This window comes from Arvicanthis niloticus, chromosome 15 (genome assembly GCF_011762505.2).
Source record: "Arvicanthis niloticus isolate mArvNil1 chromosome 15, mArvNil1.pat.X, whole genome shotgun sequence".
Classification (NCBI taxonomy): domain Eukaryota; kingdom Metazoa; phylum Chordata; class Mammalia; order Rodentia; family Muridae; genus Arvicanthis; species Arvicanthis niloticus.
Window position 1 is genome coordinate 31,821,255 of NC_047672.1, and position 18,448 is coordinate 31,839,702.

Below are 18,448 nucleotides of genomic sequence, written 5' to 3' on the forward strand. Positions count from 1 at the left end.
TAGCAGTTTTAATGAGCTCTTCAAAGAAGTTCGCCTGGACTTACCGCACCGCTAGGGGAAAAAAGCAGCTGTAAGCAACTAACGCTGCATTCAGAATTCCAGTCAGGGCTCTGTGAAGTTGCTAAACTCGAGTGAGGAGTATCTACCCATCTGTCTGCAAGCAGAGAAAGGAAGCTGAGCTGTAGCTACAGCAACTGGGAAAAGCTCTAGTGAAAGTGGGCCTTCACGGAAGCCTCTTCATTGCTTGGCCAGAAGGTATGGGTCTCAGGCAATTCTCTAAATCTCCATTTTCTTATCTGAATATGGTGTCTACTTGTCAGGGTCACATGCCTCGTGTTATAAGCACTCAATAACGTTAGGTTTCCCTATAACCATAATGTTTATTCTTAAGGAGATGTGATTTAGCAAAGGGCCACATATGGTTGGAATTCACTTATGTAAAATATCCAGACTGGGAACCACAGAGAAAATAAATTGGCGGTGGCCAGGTTCCGGAAGGAAGGAGCCAGCATCAGGCAGTAACTGCTTAATGGATGCAAGGCTTCCCTTTGGGAGTGATAAAAATGTTTGGGAACTGGATACAAGGGGAAATTGTGCAATGTCACAAAGACACTATAGTTTTCTGCATTGTTGCCTTTAAAATAGTGGGTTTTGTATGTGAATTTCACCGGAAGCATAAGACAAAAGCACTCCTTTAAGTAATAATAATAATAATAATAATAATAATAATAATAATAATGATAATGATAATAATAATAATGAATGTGACTTTAAATGGATCAAGCAAATTGTTTGATTGACTGAAGGTCCTAAGAGAATTCTTAGGTGAATAATGATTCAACAAACTTCATGTTAAGGAAAGCAAGCTTCTCTCCTCCACAAAGTTAGGAGGATGTCCTTTCAGTGCTGAATCATACCTTGCATCAGGGAGGAAGTGTCTCAGGAAGACATTACCAACCAATCTGCAGATGTTCAAATCCCTATGCAATCCTGAAAGTCACTTTTTAATCTACTATATAGGTGCCAGCATAGCAGGATAGAGATGCAACACTCCATGTAATCAAGTCTGTCTCACAATTACTACATTTGCGTGACTGCCATCTCCCCTGGCTTTCCTTCCCCACGATCTTCAGTGTACAGACTAATAAACTACCCCAAGCCCAACTGAATAGAAAGTCAAAACTAGGTCAAGTGTTGCTCTAAAATATGCACGGAACAGACACACTACAGATCATGAGGAGGTAGCATCCTAGAGTAATAATGCTATCCCCACCCCCCTTTTCCTTCTCTCCCTCTCCCCTCTGCTTCTCTTCCTCTCCTTCCCTCTGTACAGCAGGTGAGATAGCTGTTAAGAAAATCTCCAATTCCCTTTAAAATTTTATCTCAGTAACAGTGAACATGAGTGGCAGTAAACTGCCTCAAGGGCTCTTCTCTTCAGAGGATGCTGGGTAATGGTCAGTGTTAGGGACTGGTTCACCGGCCATTCACACACACACTCCTCAGTGCTGGAGAACAATTCAGGAACCAGGCTCAGCTAAGGAATCATCACCAGCTAAACATGGGTTTTCTCTGGAAAGGTTCTGATTTCTAGAACTCTCCAAGCCAAGCCTTCTGGCAACACTGTGCACCCCCTACATTCTAAAAGAATCTCTTTATCCAGACTGACATGGAACATCTCTCCAGAGGACTTTGAGTTCCATTCTGAGACCTCAACTTTGTAACCTGAGCTCACCTCCAGCCACCCTCTGGCAGTGTTCAGCCAGCAGGGCACTGGCTGCATGCTGACGAAGGTCTTGCTATGCCGCACACCGTGGTCCTCAGAAAGGGCAGCATCAGCATCACCTGGATGGTCAGCATCAGTTGGCCATGGAGCCTAGGTCCCACCCTCAACCTACAGCATCAGAGCCTACAGCTTAAGTTCAGCTTCAGGAAAGCATCGGTCTAAGGGATCATCTGCCTGAGGTTGCTTTTGCTGGCAACATGACTCACCATGTCAGGCTCCCAAGTTGTATCCGTGCATTTTTCCACTTCAAGGTTCTACACAGATTTCCCTGCAGTGTTCCTGGGCAAGTGAGCTCTACCTTGGATGAGTTCCCACCCAGCGGGCCTCAGGATGATGGTTCTCTGAGTGGTCACACGGTTATATAGAACAGCCTCCTGCTAAACAAGTTATGCCCACCCCCTGGGTCACCCTGCCCTCCTGTTCCCACAGATCTAGTGGTGCCATGTTCATAAATTGTTGTTAAAGAAGGAAATTACCAGAAAGAAAAAAAAATAAATGTCTATAAACCTGCATAGTTTAGAGCTAAAGAATATGTTAAAATTTTCCATTGTGGAAATTTCCCAGCTACTGGGCTCTTTAGAATTTTTTTTTTTTTTTTTTCAGAGCTGCAAGCAAAGAATGGAAATTTCCAAACGCAGCATTGAGAGCTGCTGTTCTGCTGACTGTCTGGCTCAGCCAGGGTCATCTGCTTCTCTAAGACATCAAGGATGCCAAGGTAGGTCTGAGAGAACACACAGGCTTCCTCTGCAAGCAGGAAGGAAGATCTTTGCGCTGCCTAAGAGTTGGGAGGAGAGGAGTGGCAGCAGAGGTGACACCCCCTGCTCCCTCCCCTGAACAGGAAGCTATCCCACTTGACTTCTTTCCAGGGGCAGCTGGCTGGCAGGATTTGTGTTTTTTAAAGGCATTCCTAAGGTGGGTGGGAGATACTGAAACATGAAAGTAAGAAATCTTTGTTGGGGTCTAATTTTGAAAAGACTTTACCTGGTAGATATATCATTCAATCATGTGACCTGACCAAGTAAATCCTCTCTCTCTCTCTCTCTCTCTCTCTCTCTCTCTCTCTCTCTCTCTCTCTCTCTCTCTTTCTCTCTGTGTGTGTCTGTGTCTCATTTAGCCCAGGCTGGCCTTGACATTCTGACCCTCCTTCCTCCACCTCCCAAATGCTGGGATTAAAGGCATGTGCCATTATGCCCAGCATTAATTTTGAGTTTAGAATCTTCACGCTGTACCTCATAGACAGCTCTATCTCCCCATCCCCCATAAACCAAACCATCCACAAATATCCCAGCAGGTTTTGTCCCCACCTCGGCAATAATATCAACAGGCCTGTTCCTTTCCACTGCAGCTACGTAAAAATACACTCCTGTTCACAGCTGGTCCTGCCGACTGAGTCAACAGGCATCTAATAGTTCTCTAAGATCTGGCATGTTCCTTCTACCCACAGATGCTGTTCCTACAGAAGTCTTAACAGTAGCAACTCCATGGAAGTTGGTGTCAGGGCGTCAGCTTCCTGCAGACACTGAAGGACCCTGAGTGGCTTTGGAACAGAAGGAATCTTTTCAAACCAAAGCCGTGTGGTTTTTTGTCTAACTGAAAGTTTTGTTTCTGTTTGTCACCTTTTAGGACGTTCTTAATAAACAGGTGCTATCTATGAGTTCTGTGTTCTGCCATCCCATGGTACCAAGGAAAGAACTGCAAAATAAAGGGTTTTGGTTTGGTTTGTTTTTTTTGTTTGTTTGTTTGGTTGGTTGGTTTTTTTTTTTTTTTTTTTTTTTTTTTTTTTTTTTTTTTTTTTTGGACATCCTTGCTCTTTATACTAAACATTCTTTATTGAAACAAGTTTGATAACAGTGAAGAATTTCTGGCAAGAAACTTTACAAAAAAAGATCAGACAGTGGCTCCTGACTATAAACCCAACACTTGGACTGCCACAAGTTCTGGGCCAACTAGGTCTACCGGGTGGGACCCTATCTTGACAAATTGAAGAGGAACATGGTAAGGGAGGTAGCTCAGTTGGTGAAATGCTTACTGTACAGGCATCAGGACCTGGTATTGGATGCTAGGTATCCTTGTAAAGTCAAGCATGCATCTTTGATCCCAGTGGTAGGGAGGCAGAGACGGGAGGATCCCTGGGGCTCACTGGCCAGCCAGTCTAGCCAAACTGATGAGTTCCAGGATCAGAGACACTTTTGTCTCAAAAAATGGGGTGGAAAAAAGTGGTTGTAGAAGACTTTCCATGTTTACCTCTGACCTCCTTACACATGTACATGTAGCCCGAGAACACAAACATCACACACACACACACACACACACACACACACACACACACACACGAGTAAAAGAGAGAGCATTAATGGTGGTAAAAGCCAGCAAACAGCTAGTGAGCAAAGGAGGTTTCTCTTATCTGTTGGTTCAGTCCCATCTATACAGAGAGACATCAGTGGGCAATTCTAATGTCACCCAGTAACAGCAGTGGGGCACGGAGTGATGAGCAAGAGTATTTTGTATAGGTTTGTTTAGACATTAGTCCCAAAGGATGTCCAGTTCAGCCACTGATGGCATCTAGGGTAATAATTTGCTTTACATGGTTAATGGGTTAAAATCGAGCCTGGTTCCCTAGTGAAATTCATCAGGTTGGGACAGAAATATGGGTCTGGGCCTCATACGATCAGCCCGATCCTCCTCCCCCTCTGTGTCTGTCATGTGCTAGAGGATAATGGTCCCCTCAGTTGAAGAGACTGCTGACTCATAGCTGTGGGTGGGGTTGAACAGACAGGTATGATGAATACATCTTTCCCCATGAGACCCAGAGACGACTTTTAAAAATCCGTGGTTGGGATGCTTGCTCCTCTAGAGTATGATCGATTGCTTGGAATTTCAAACACGGCCAGGTTCCGTCCCTCCGGTCTCCCTGCTGTCTGCAGAGTCACTTTGCAGCGGCTCTGATCAAGAACTGGGGCTGAACTGCGGACCCTTCCAAGCCAGGTTGGCTTTTTGCCTCTCTCTGGCTCTGGTTACCAGAATGGACCAGAAGTAATTGTGCTGAGGCCAAACTGAGCTTCAAGTGCCTACTTCCACTGTCTCTCTTGAACCTGCCCCTGCTGGTTGAGCATAGGCTAACCTGTAGGAGGATGAGCGGATGTCTACAGAGGGCTGAACTGTCCCAGCAGATGGAATCCTAGGCCAGGGCAGTGCACTGGGGCTGACCCTTAGGCCAGGGTTTGCTGACCTTTTATCTAAAGCAACTTGTTACCCACAGAATGGTTGTTACCTTTTCTGGGATCCCAGCAGCTCCATTCAGATTCATCTCTGTCATTCTGGAGGAAAGGGGGCAACGACTGGGTTTACTTCCAGTAGAAGAAGATAAGAAGGGGCTGAGGATATGGCTTAATGGATAGAATGCTTGCCCTAGTATGCACAAAGCCCAAGACTGGAACCCCATGACCACATAAAACTGGGCATGCTGGCATAGGCCTGTAATCTCAGCATTTTGGAGGTAGAAGCAGGAAGATCAGAAGTCAAGGTTATCTTTGGTTATGTAGGGAATAAGAGACCAGCCTGGGCTACATAAAACCCTATCTCAATTTTGGAAAAAAAGGCAAAAAAAAAAAAAAGGAAATTAAAAACAATGAGTGGTTGACGCAGATGAGAGACTGCACTGAGCATGGACACAGGGAACAATTAAAAGCCTCTTAGTCACTTCCTCCTCAATGGTTGCTCGGTTAATGCTACAGGCCCGAATGACCAAGCAATGTTACATTTCCCAGCCTCCAATCTCTAATACTAATTTAACAAATGCACGCTGTATGTCTCAGTAAGGATGGGGCACCATTCGTACTTTGCCTGCTTGGAGTTCCCCGAGTGTATTGTGCTGTTTCACGCCTCCCTAACTCTGCACACAATGTTCCTTCTGCCTGGAACACTCTTAGCCCTTTTCTCTTACTGGCTAACGCCTACTCACTGATCAGAGCCGAGCTCAAGGATACTGCCTCTTGGAAGACTTCCCCAGGAGCACCTCCACCTCCTCGCCCTCAACCTCCGGCCACACGCTCGGTCTCAGCACTCATTTTGCCAGCCTAACAATTAAAGCGGAAAAACGTTTCTATGGCGCTAGGCACTTACTGTGTGCCGACACTGTCTTATAGAATCATCTGGTTGAAAATGTCCACATCCCTGTGTCACGTTGCTGTTCCTCAAGGCAAGCGTACATTCAGAAGTACATGCTGTGAGTTCCTCCCACCTGTTGAGCAAACAAGATGCATGGTGATTTATCATATAAACTGTATTCCCACTGAGGGCACCTACTGCCATCTTCTCATTCTTGGCGTACCCAGAACAGTCTCGGAACAGGCAGCAGATGAACGGACGCAAAGAGCGAACAGGAACACAGCCCAGAACACTTCGTACGCAGTGTTCACAGCTCTCCATGGGGCCAAAATTGGTCAGTAATTTTCTGAGGTAGCTGTTATAATTATCATGGTGCCACATATCAGGAGTGGAAGGCGTCAAGAATTTTCTCTGGTAACTTTCCCAAGGTTGCCCAGCTAGGGTGCGATAGAGCTAGTTCCAGAGGCTGTGTTTACAGCCACAGGAGGAAAGGGAGGCTGCAGTGACTCAGCAGAAATCCATTTCCATCCTCAAAGAGGAAGTCAAAGAATGAAACTCTGAAGACATGAGTGGTCCAATAGGCCTACGTACATACTTGGGCATAATAGTCTACAGGCTTGCATCACATGGGTATGTAGGTGTTCAGTGTAGAGAGGTAGGTGGTACTGATGGGACCTTCAATTTTTTCTGTTATCATGTTTATTTAGCATGGTGCCTCGAAGCCCACATACTGCATCAGGTTGCTGTTTAAGGCCTACCTGACAGCAGGCAAGACCTTATGGCATAACTCCTAGGCGGGCTCATTCCAACCGACACTTTACCAACAAGCATTTAAAAGACAATCTTGGAACTGTCTCTGAGGCTGCTGAACCTGGCACAATGGCCAGCTGCTCACTGAAGCTTTGGCAGTGCCCACAGGGCCTCCCAGGCAGTGTACCTCTCAGTGAGACAGACAAAAGCAGGGACACACAGTGACTGGACTACAGCTGTCTCAGCACAGGCCTGAGCTGCTGAAAAGACAAAAAGAGATACTTGGAATAGAATTTTGCTTCTGGGACAAATGAGAGCTTGGAAAAAACGATAGGTCTGAACACTGAGACATGAGAATGTGAAAATGACCAGTTCCTGCAGACCCTTCATGTCCATAATCCCTTTCAATCCCAAATAAACAGGTCCATTCTCTGCTTCTCAGACATACTCAACCTGTGTTCTAAGGTTATATGCATCCAAGACAGCTATGAATGTGTCCTTCAACATTGTAGATTCGGTTGCTGATGCTGCAATGTCAAGAGGTTGGAAACCCTTGCAGGTAATCTCCCCCTTAAAACTGGAGCCTCTCTGATGGTTTAAAGGGCTGAACAGTGGCCAGGATGACCTCCCAAAGGTTCCTAGCTGTTAGTACAAAACACAACAGAAGCCAGTAAGGCCTCCAGAACTCCAAATATCTTCGTGTTCCCGTGTACCTGCACAGGACTGTGCCCACTGGCTTGACTCCTGCTGAGGAACTTCTCCCAAAGATAATGATGGCCTGGCTGGAAAACTTTAGAAACATCCATTTGCTTTGTATTCATTTTCAGGTCACAAGGTAGAGTTTATAGCATTTTACTTTCCTATTAAAATAGCTCAACTGTTGTGTTTACAGTCTTTTTTTCCAGATTACAGATTAGCAATGTAAAGTCTTCTGCTTGGCAAACATATTTTCCCAACTGACCATAAACTCCTTGAGGGTTGAGAATATAAGCTTTCTCCTTTGGAGTCCTGTGTACAGATGATATGGCACTGTACCTGGTGGAGGTCAGAGGGACAGAGGACAAAGTATTTGGAGGACCCCCCACCAACACCCTCCCATGCACACACCTCATGCTCTAGCTTTGTCGCCGTCTTTGGGAGCAATTAAGTCTAAGATGAGATTTCCTCATCTTTAGATCCCTCTCTGGCCTCCCTACTTGTTGAGAAGATCAAATAAGATAATGCATGTGAAAGTATTGTGTAATCCAAGAACTGCCAGTGGCTGAAACGTAAGGAATCCTCAGAGACGCACTTAGTAAGTATCTGATCGATTTTTAATGATAAGGTATTGTCTTCCCTCTTCTCTACAACCAGCCCCTTTAAGGATTTTATTTCCTGGAATTTAATTTTATTTGAATAGCAAAGCCACTTCACGTCTTCCTGATAGTGTGTGTTTCACCCCGCAGTCACCTTAAAATTTGATTGTAATCTAAGCAAACCAACCCCAAAAAGTCACAAAGCACACTAGTCACATCAATCACCCACAACTCATGGGAACAAATACATTCAAATCCCACTTCTATTTCAGAAGCTTTCTTGTGCTGCTATCAAACTGTGAAAACTGTGCCCTAAGGAGGGATTATGCATACTTTTGTGTCAAGGCACACTCTGTGGATACAGGAATCCTAAGCCTGTATCATTGCTCTCTAAGTCCAGGCTAGCAGAGAATGTGAGAAATTTCACAGAGGTGACACTATAATTTGGCCTCTTAGAACACACCATTTATTTATAGTCTTTGTTCTGTATTTATTCTTAGCAAAGACAGCATGCTTGGCTATGATGAAGTTCTATAGGATACAGTAGAAATCTTTCAAACATGGATCTATCTTAAGTGCTTTGAGAAAATATTAAGTGTGGTTTTTGGATTCTTGTTCTCTTAACTAGAAAAACTAACAAACAAAATCAAAACCAAAAGACGCACACGGAAATAAATAAGTCTTATATTACAGGGATGAGTTTACACCTGCTTCCCCATCTCGTTCTGGAACCAAGTCACATGGAAATAAAGATATCTAGGTTTTATAAAAATGGACAAAAACTAAGCAGCTATAGAACCACTGACTTGGCTCAAGAACTGCATCTCTCTCTGAAGTAGTTCAACATTTATTTTCAAATGCTACTTATGAAACTATAGGAGTCTATTCTCTTCAATTCAGCCAAAGTCTGAACCATTGGGTTTGTGTACAGGTTTGTAGCGTGCTGTTAACATGGTGAACTTGGGCCAGTTTTGAATAATACTGATACATTTATTTATAAAACCCCCATTTAGGGGGCTGCCTTCCAGAGGAATTAATCAATCTAAAGCAGTTGTCTGTGGTAAATACTCCTGAAGATAGAAATAAATAGCAAGTAAACAAACAAAACTCTCCAACTTGTCACTGAACATTCAACAGCTGTAAACATCAAGCCCGTCTTGAAAGCCTCTGTTTGTATTTGAGACAGTCTTACTGTGTAGCTCTGGCTAGCCTGGAACTCTCTCGGTGGACCAGGCTGTTTTTACACTTCCATCGATCTGCCCTTCTATATCTCTAGAGTGCTGGGATTAGGGACGGCACTACCACATCTGCTTTTTTTTTTTTTTTTTTTTTTTTTTTTTTTACCAGAAAGGAAGCCAGGGCCTTCCATGTGCTAAGCTAAGCATCCGTTTGCAGCTCCAGGAGCTTTAGTTTTAGCAGATATTGTTAGTAGCCATATGCTATATAGAAATACAGTTTAATGTTCAAACCTGATAGCAAGCTTATATGACTTCATTTTTGCCTAATTAATTCTATTTTCAACAGACACTTTTCTTTCTAGGTCTCAAAGCTTTCCCCATGGTTCCCAAGGCTAGTAGGAAGTCAAGTTCCTTTTACAGTCAGACCGGAAGAAAAATACCTAAGAGGAGACATGGTGGCTTTAAAATGTGCTGATTTATTAATTATTCTCTCCTTATCGCATATGCCAGTGCTGTTGGTGGTATTAGGAAGGCTGGAAACGACAGCCTTCCTAATGGTTCTTGGTCCCTCTGTGTCCTGATGATGTATGGAAGTGGGGTGGGGCTGTCACACTGCAATCTCAATAGTAAAAGTTAAGGTTAGAGTTAGGGTTAGATTTAGGGCTAGGGTCCACCAGGGAGAGCTACAGTAACCCATGTATTTCAAGGTGAAAAGCTTCTTGTGCATGCAGGTTATTTACTTATTTACTTCATATGTACTGCTAAATATTTTCTCAGAGTACATTTTGCCATATAGAGCTATCATTCCAAAGGCATGTCAAAGTCATACTTATCTTACAGTCAAATCATACTTATATGATATCTTAAATTATATGATAATTTAAAAAAAATAAATGAGAAGAGAGAAGTTGGGTAGAAGTTGTCTGACTTCAATAAAACTTGAGTTTCTCCTTTTATTTTGTCTCTGGTGGAAATCATCACCTTTCCTATCTAACCGGTACCACTTGAAGCATCTGGTTTGCTTTTAGGATCCTTGATTGCTGCTGGGAACAAGTGTGCTGCTGTGGCAGTAAGTGGAAGGTGTAACTGGGAACCAGACGGAGAGAAAAGCTTTTCTGCACAAGCGATACATTCACAGAAATGTAGCACACAAAGAAAAAGATAAGTGATTTCTCTGAGTAACATAAAGGTACATTTCATACGCAAGCTCCTGAAAGAGCCCAAACCGACTGTTACACAAGCCTTTCATGGAAGGTTTTCAGTCCCTTAAAGAACAAACGCAAGACCAGCTGGATGGCTCAACAGGCAAAGGTGCCTGCTGCCAAGCTCGATGACCCAAGTTCCATCCCTGGGACTCACCCAGCCAAACAATAGAACTGACCTGATTCCCACAAATTGTCTTCTGATCTCCACACGCCCACAGGCATTTGAGCAAATGTGTGTGCATCTTCACACACACACACACACACACACACACACACACACACACACACACTGAAAAAAACCACAGCCCAGCATGGTGGCACATGCCTTTAATGCTAGTATGTGGGAGGCAACACTGATAGATCTTTGTGAGTTTGAGGCTAGCCTCATCTACATAGTGAGTTCCAGATCATTTAGTCAAGGCTACACAATGAGACCTCTCTGAGGGTGCCATGCCTGTCCCCCTCCCTGCCTCTCTTTTCCTGACACTGGGTGGCCACCCTGATCACACTCTCACCTCTGTGAACTCTCCCATGCTTCTCCTACCATGATGGACTGGAACCTTAAGCCAAATTAAAGCTCTTTTGAGTCAGGTTGCTTTTGTCCAGTGTTTTTGTCATGGTTACAAGAAAAGCTGACATAGATAGCAAGTCACAATGTGTCCCAGCCATGGTTCCACCATTCCTAATGACTGGTTTCTCAGTAGAGAAAGCAAACCACAAAAATAATAAATAAATACTTCTTATAATTCACTCCCAGGTAGGTGCCTTGTTTTTTGTTTTGGTTTTGATTTTGCTTTTGTTTTGTTGAGACAAGGGCTCATACCAGTGCCCAAACTGGCCTTGAACTCCTATCAATTCTCCTGCCTCAGCACCCAGGGTTCTGGGATTACAGACAACAGTTCTAGATGGACTTTGGAATTCTGGGATGGAAGTGTAACTTCTTCCTCAGTTAGGTAGACCTGGAAAGAAACCTAGGCTTTAAGGGTGGTACCTCTCAACTCTGTAGAAGAGTGTGCGTCAGGCAGGGGTATTCGTAGCTGTCAGTAAAAGACATTGAAAGTAATAAGGGTAATGAACTTCCTCAACTATCAAACGTCCCTAATGATCTTACATGTAACGGCTGAAAAACTAAAATTACATTTGTTCCTCAGAACACTGATGGCAAATCTCTGAGACAAAGGTACACGGTTAGATTGCTTATTCAAGACCAAACCAAACCAAACCAACAACAACAATAACAACAAAAATTTAATGGGAAATTCTGTTTTAAAGATAATACCTGGGAAAATAGATGGTCATGTCAATAAATCTCAAGAAGGGAAAGAAGAATCAATAATATGTAAAAATGAATAAATCTAAGATGGAAGGAACATGAGTAAATACACCTTGGAATGAGTTTCTCTTTCAAAAAATTTGCAAGACTGAGCTAAAAAAAATTAATATATGCGGAAGGAAATTATCTCAAGAAAGTAACAGAAAAGAGAAAATAGATGATGGGGTGGAGAGGGTGTATGCCAAGCCAACCCAAAAGTGGGGGTGACACATTGAAGTCAGTTGCAGGGCCACATGCACGGACTAGGAACCAATGATGGAGGTTCTAGGAAGAGCTTGCTAGTGTTAAACCAAACGCATCAGCCTTGGTTTAAAACGACGAGGTAATGTGTTTGGGTTTACAAATAATAGTTCCTCCATTGCCCTTCCCTGTTCCTTTCAGTGCTGAGGACTTAACTGAGGCCTGTGAATGCTGGCAAACACCCCACCCTGGAACTACAACCCAGCCCTCCAGTTTGTTTCAATTCGAGGTCGGGTATGTAGTGGGTGGGGCCTGCTGAAGGAGACTTGAACTGGAAGCTTCTCCAGTTGATAGTCCTCTTTCTTCACTTCCTGTTTGGAATACCTGTGTGAGAGCTGCGACCGAATGCACCATCTCACAACTATGACTTGATAAAAGATGGCAGAACAGGAAGACAGACAACCACATCTCAGATGATCGGGAAAGACAGACAACTGCATTTCAGACGATCCTGGGGCCAATAAACCAGTCCTAGACCTTCTCTCTCCAAATATCTTCACGTTTGAGAAAAATGTATTTCTATTTATTAACCCACCATTCTCTGGTCATTTTTTATAGACATGGGAGCCTAATTCCCGTGGAATAAATACAAACATGAAAAAGGTGTTAAAAATTGGAAGCTCTTTGCACTGCAAACAAGGCACAAAATTAAAAGGGGAAATCGAAAGTCAAGGAATGTGTGGTGACTCAGACAATCACAATGGCAGGCTTGGACGTCCTCCTGGCATAACTCTCTAGAACAGGACATGAAAAACTCGAAAAGATGGCCAGGACTATAGACTCCAAAGCTCATTATCTGCACAACGACAAATTACGTGGTTTTGATTAGCAAATAACATATAAACCGCATTTTTATATATGAGAAGAGAAAAGGCAACATTTTATGGAGTGTTTACAAAATCAATATACTTGGCCAGAAAAGATGAAAGAACACTGTGGTACAGGGAGTAGAAGAAGGGGCAAAGTTGCCCAACCTTTCTGTGATTGAGGGGAGATATTAATATATAACAGTAATAAACTTTATCACCATTACCCCAGATTAGGGTTTTCCAGCCTGATACTAGTGTGGCCTGTCACTAGCTCTGTGTAGAAAAACCAGGCCATCAGATGGCTGTCACTTCTCCATACTGAAAGGGCCAGCAGCAGGCAGGAAGGTCGGCATTTCTCGGATTGGCCCCAACTGAGCCAGGAACACAGGCTCTACCACAGAGTTCAAGAGCACCGAAAGAATGTTAAATGGATGGATTGTTACTCACAGGAAAAGAAACAGGCATCGTGCTTCCAGTTATTCTTCACTGCAGACAACAACTAGCTGTTTCTGCTGGCTGGCGCAGTCTCTGCTTGGGGGCACTGCTGAGGAAACCCTGATGAAGAGGGATGAATGTGGCCAGTGAATTTTTTTTGACACAGCCCCAGCTATATTTTTGCTTATTGCTGGCAAGCGAACATGAGGGAGACAATGGACAAAACCGTTGTAAAGAAGGCTTGGAGGACAAGAAGTCTTTATAGCCCCTCGCAAATCGAAACGTTTTATACCAACGACCATCATCTCAGACACAGGACAGGCTTTCTTAGCTTAGCTGTTGGTTAGAAGGAGAAAAGCTAACAAAATGTTCTCAAGAGAAGAACATGCAACATTTGTACTACAAAATTTAAATTTTGAAGCATTTACAACACTCAAAAATAGGTAAATAAAGCTGGGTACGCTGGAATGCACCTACAGTCCCCTCTAGTTGGAAATCGGGAGGATTGTTTGAGTCCAGGAGTTCAAGGTTAGACAGTGAGACCCTGTCTCAAAACCACTGTGATGGCCACCAATGATGATAGATATAAGGTAACAATGACATAAATAAATCCCCTATTTTATAATAATGTGAATTTATTAAGAATCCTATACATTCATTGTATGTCTTAATCATTTATTTCATATCATTAAACTACCAACATTTGTGTCATAAGTATTTAATTCCTTGATCAAATTAAGTCTAACAAAAATATCAATTATATTAAAAAGTAAGTTTTGCTTCAGAACTTGTAAGGCAGGCACAAATGAAGTGAAGACAGTAAGTCCCTCAACTCATTTTAGGCCACTAGGCAGAAGCTGGCTGATGTCATCGAGCAATGAATGGGGTGTTTGTTTTGTTGCTTCTGGGGACCTGAGACTACAGCAGCCTTCTTACAGGAAGCCTGTGCTTTGCATATAGTTATGTGCTCTATCTGAAACATGTGGATGTATAAATAGATGAGTTAAAGGCACAGGGTTGTTGGGCTTTTGGGCGGGGGGGGGGGGGAGTCCAAAAAATTTTCTATCCAGCCATTCTTAATTTTTTTTCCCATTGTCTTATGGTATCTCATCTAATGTTTTAAAAAATGGTATTGCAAACCCACAATAATTTCTGCACTTATAAAGATCCTTTCCCAAGTCACATCTGTAATTCCAGCAGTTGGGTGGCTGAGGCAGTAAGGTTGCTGTGAGTTCAAGTTCAAGTTCAGGACTACCCAACAAGATTTTGTCATAAAAGAAAGGAGAGGAGGAAGTGAAGAAATAAAGGAAAGAAGGAAGGAAAGAAGGAATGAAGAAAAGAAGGGAGGGAGGAGTGGCAACAGTAGAAGAAGAGGGAGGAAGGGAAGGAGGAAAAAAATAAAACAACTAAGGGACATTTTCCCCCTAGTGTTTGATTAAGCTTATGTTATTTACAGAAAAGTTCACATAGCAGGATAGCTTCAGATTCAAGAGAAAGCTTTTCCCAGTTTCCTTCTTTTACACACAAGTGGGACAATTCTCCTTCTTGCCCCCCCCATACACCCTTCTACACACACACACACACACACACACACACACACACACACAAGTACACATACAACTGGCAAGCAAAGCAGTATATGTTAGTGTACACCCTTTAGAATTTACATGGTGTCTATTTACCAGGGAGGGAAACAGGATAGAGAAGAGAGACAGGGGGCTAAAGAGTGAGAAGAGAGATGAGGCCCGGCCTGCATGGAATGAGTTATTCTGGAAGCATAGCCTGTTCTCTGTAGCCCTACTGATGAAGCACTATCTGTTTTACTCAACTTGGCTGGTACCAGTGTTGATAGACTGAATTCTCATTTCTTACTAAGATCATGATGAGTAGTATGTGAAAATGATGCTTGTTTTTCTTTTTTCTTTTTTTTTTCTATGTAACCCCACCCTTTAAACTCAAAATCCCCCTGGTTCTACTTCCCAAATGCTAGGGTTCAGGGATGCATCACCATACCAGGGTTTTTTGGCTTTGTTTTTGAGTATGTAAGTGTGTGGCTAAAAATGTTTTGAGGGGGCACAACTATGCTCCTGCACATGGAAGCCCAAAGATGTCCCTGACACCAGGAGTCTTGTGCTCCACTTATTCACTGAGGCAGGGCCTCTCCATTGAACCCAGAGTTCATCAATATGTCTTGTCTAGCTAGCCAGCCTGTTGTGGGAATCCCTTTTCTCTGCCTTCTTGGCATCTGGAATTCTAGGTGGGCTATTATGCCCACCTGGCACTTACATGGACGCTAAGGATTGACTTCCAGTCTTTATGCTTGCTTGACGCATGGTTTACCTGCTGAGTATCTTCTCAGCCCCACCCCTAGCCGTTTGCTTGTTTGGGCTACTGGATATCTGAACCAGGGCTTCTTGACAGAGAAAATGTCTACCTCTAGATTAATCTCCAGCCCCCAAACTACATGACAATTGTTAGAAACATCTAAGGATCATTGTCTATTGTGAAGAATGTCTTTGTAAGGCAGGCCTACATGTGTCTAACCAGGTAGGGTGAAGAGTCATCTGTATCCTTGTCTTCTCTTAACACTGGGGGGCTACATACCTCCTCTCGTCCTTGTATGTGATGGGAAGAGGGGGCGGAAAGACCTTTTAACTGATGATAAAGAATATAGCAGAAAGAAATATGGAGCCATAGGAATCAGGAATTTCTTCCCATGTGGTTTTGAAATTTTCCTCATTTATTTTTCTTGTTTCTACTTGTTTTCCTGTCATCAAGCATGAAAACTCAGCTCTGTCCATGAAGAATTTCACCCATCAGCCAAATGAGGGGGTGAGTGCCTTTAATTGGGAGAGGCAGAGGAGATAGAAGGCAGAGGCAGAGGCAGAGGCAGAGGCAGAGGCAGAGGCAGAGGCAGAGGCAGAGGCAGAGGCAGAGGCAGAGGCAGAGGCAGAGGCAGAGGCAGAGGCAGAAGCAGAGGCAAAAGCAGAGGCAGAAGAAGAGGCAGAGGCAGAAGAAGAGGCAGAGGCAGAAGAAGAGGCAGAGGCAGAAGAAGAGGCAGAAGAGGCAGAGGCAGAAGAGGCAGAGGCAGAGGCAGAGGCAGAAGCAGAGGCAAAAGCAGAGGCAGAAGAAGAGGCAGAGGCAGAAGAAGAGGCAGAGGCAGAAGAAGAGGCAGAGGCAGAAGAAGAGGCAGAAGAGGCAGAGGCAGAGGCAGAGGCAGAGGCAGAGGCAGAGGCAGAGGCAGAGGCAGAGGCAGAGGCAGAGGCAGAGGCAGAGGCAGAGGCAGAGGCAGAGGCAGAGGCAGAGGCAGAGGCAGCAGAGGAGGCAAAGGCAGAAAATTTTCTGAGTTCAAAGCCAGCTTGGTCTACACAGTAAGTTCCAGCCCAACAAAGAACACATAGTTGAGACCCTTTCTCAAAGTTTTTTTTTTTTTTTTTTTAATCTGTCATTCTACAACAGACATCTTGAGATTGTGTGGCAGGAAGTGTAGACTGATGGGGATACTGAGGACTAAATGTCCTCATGATGCCTGGAAGAGGAGGGAAGTGAAAAGCAACAAGCACCTCTGGCTGTCATACACATATATACATACGCTATACATATATTTCTGTATACTTCAAATAGCATTCCTGGTCACCGGATCATTTCAGGAGTTAAAGTCTGTGTCTTACTAAGCTTCACTCAGCATCAGGACTCTCTGGTGTGCCCTTCTTCATTCTTAGTAATGAAGGAAGCTACCTCACCTAGAATCTAGCCCCTGAGAATGAGTCACCATGCCTAAGGGTCACACCATACCTAAGGGTCAGTCGCATACGTCCCCTCACATACAATACTCTTGTCTGCCAGATACTTACCATCCCAAGGGAGCCACAGAGTTTTGTTCCATTGTGTCTGTTGTACAAACATGTCTGTGTATATGCACAAAACACAATGCATATAATGTCTGTAATGTGCTAAAATTATAAGCAAACATTTAAGAAAGCGAGTTGTCAATTGATCCAAGGCAAGAAGAAATGATACATTATGGCATGTCATTCTTTAAAAATCAAGTCATCACTATTCAACTTTTAAAAGTCGATTCAGTCTTTTCTCATCTACTGGGGGTGGGGATGGAATACTCTCTTTTACATTTCAATCTTTCATCAGAGATGAAATGATAATAAGGACTTATAGTGAAATTAATATTAAGGATCAAGTACAAGCAGCTGTGCCCCACTGGATCTGACAGCGCATCTGTTTTTTAGTTTACTGACAAGTACAACAGTGAGTTTCACACACACACACACAAAAGCATGTGCACATCTGCTGTGGTTTCAATGTTTTTACCAAAGGTCTGTGGATTAGAACCTTTAGTCCAGCGTGGCAGTGTTGAGGGAGAGACTCAGAGGAAAGAATTTGGGTCCGAACCTTCTGAATGGGTCAATGTACTTCTCCCAGAAGACAGCGAGTTCTCAGGGCAGTGGATTCAATTTCACCACAGACAGTTGTCAGAAAAATCAAGTTTGGCTTTCTCAGCTCTTGCTCCCTCCCACTGCCCTACCAAGCACTATATGAGACATCACCAAGTCCTGTGCTCTTGGGTTTCCCTGCTCCAAGAACTGTGAGTCAATATATGTACGTGCTATACATATATTTCTGTACTGTTTGAACCTTTTCTTTTTAAGCTACTTAGTCTGTGGCGGTCTGTTATAGCAACAGATAAACGGTGAAAACATTCATCCTCACAAATCACTAAGCAGCCTTCAAACTCTTTTTCTCTATTACATACATATATTATATACATATTAGATAAATATATGTATAATACATACATACATTATAAAGTAATACACTTGTTAGTTTTATTTTGTTTTAGGCAACAAGACTGTATATGTATGCACTACTCCAGACAGCTTCCTTTTCTTCAGGTCCTTTCTCAAATTTCCTCTCTGCCCAGAAGCCTCTTTCTGCTTCATCACCTTGCCTTCCATTTCAAACTCTTGCATCCATGGCTGTCTGTTGGTTTCTGAGTCATCTTTGTACGTTCTTGTTCATTTTTATTTAATGTAGAGGTGTCTTATAACTAGAATGCAAAATCTCTGAGGGCAGAGATCTTATTTTGATCTTTCATGGTGTTTAGAATTCATTGTGCACAAAATAGGTATTTGATACGATTTTAGCGAATAACTGAAGTTCAGGTTCCTGTTTCCTGATCTAAGGCAGAAAAACTCTGCTCAAATGTAGAGAAGTTCAAGTGAACAGAGGTAAAATGCTTGAGCGTTTTCAAGGGCTTGCCTGGAACTCTTCAATCTGTTCTGCGTGGTGGGCGGAGCC

At 43.3% G+C, this 18,448-nt stretch overlaps 1 protein-coding gene and 1 long non-coding RNA gene across 23 annotated transcripts in view; one reads left to right on the forward strand and one right to left on the reverse strand.

Moving 5' to 3' along the window:
• The window catches only part of LOC143434544 (uncharacterized), a 164,841-nt gene that overhangs the window by 94,708 nt on the left and 51,685 nt on the right, over positions 1-18,448 (reverse strand). For 6 of the 22 annotated variants that reach the window (XR_013104119.1, XR_013104117.1, XR_013104114.1 and 3 more), the window contains exons 4-6: positions 13,148-13,255; positions 5,906-6,023; positions 5,055-5,100 (exon numbers count right to left, since the gene is read on the reverse strand). Coding sequence is in view for 1 of the 22 variants with exons in the window: in XM_076913575.1 (XP_076769690.1) it covers positions 5,906-6,023 (118 nt within the window). In the remaining 21 variants the exon portion in view is untranslated. Of the gene's footprint in view, positions 1-1,989; positions 3,261-5,054; positions 5,101-5,905; positions 6,024-13,147; positions 13,256-18,448 lie in introns of those variants that run through there. The other 16 variants (XR_013104123.1, XR_013104121.1, XR_013104118.1 and 13 more) reach the window with 4 other exon arrangements.
• Positions 68-3,370, forward strand: LOC143434547 (uncharacterized). The gene is made up of 3 exons (XR_013104135.1): positions 68-255; positions 2,387-2,498; positions 3,228-3,370. It is a non-coding gene; the product is annotated as an uncharacterized LOC143434547 (long non-coding RNA).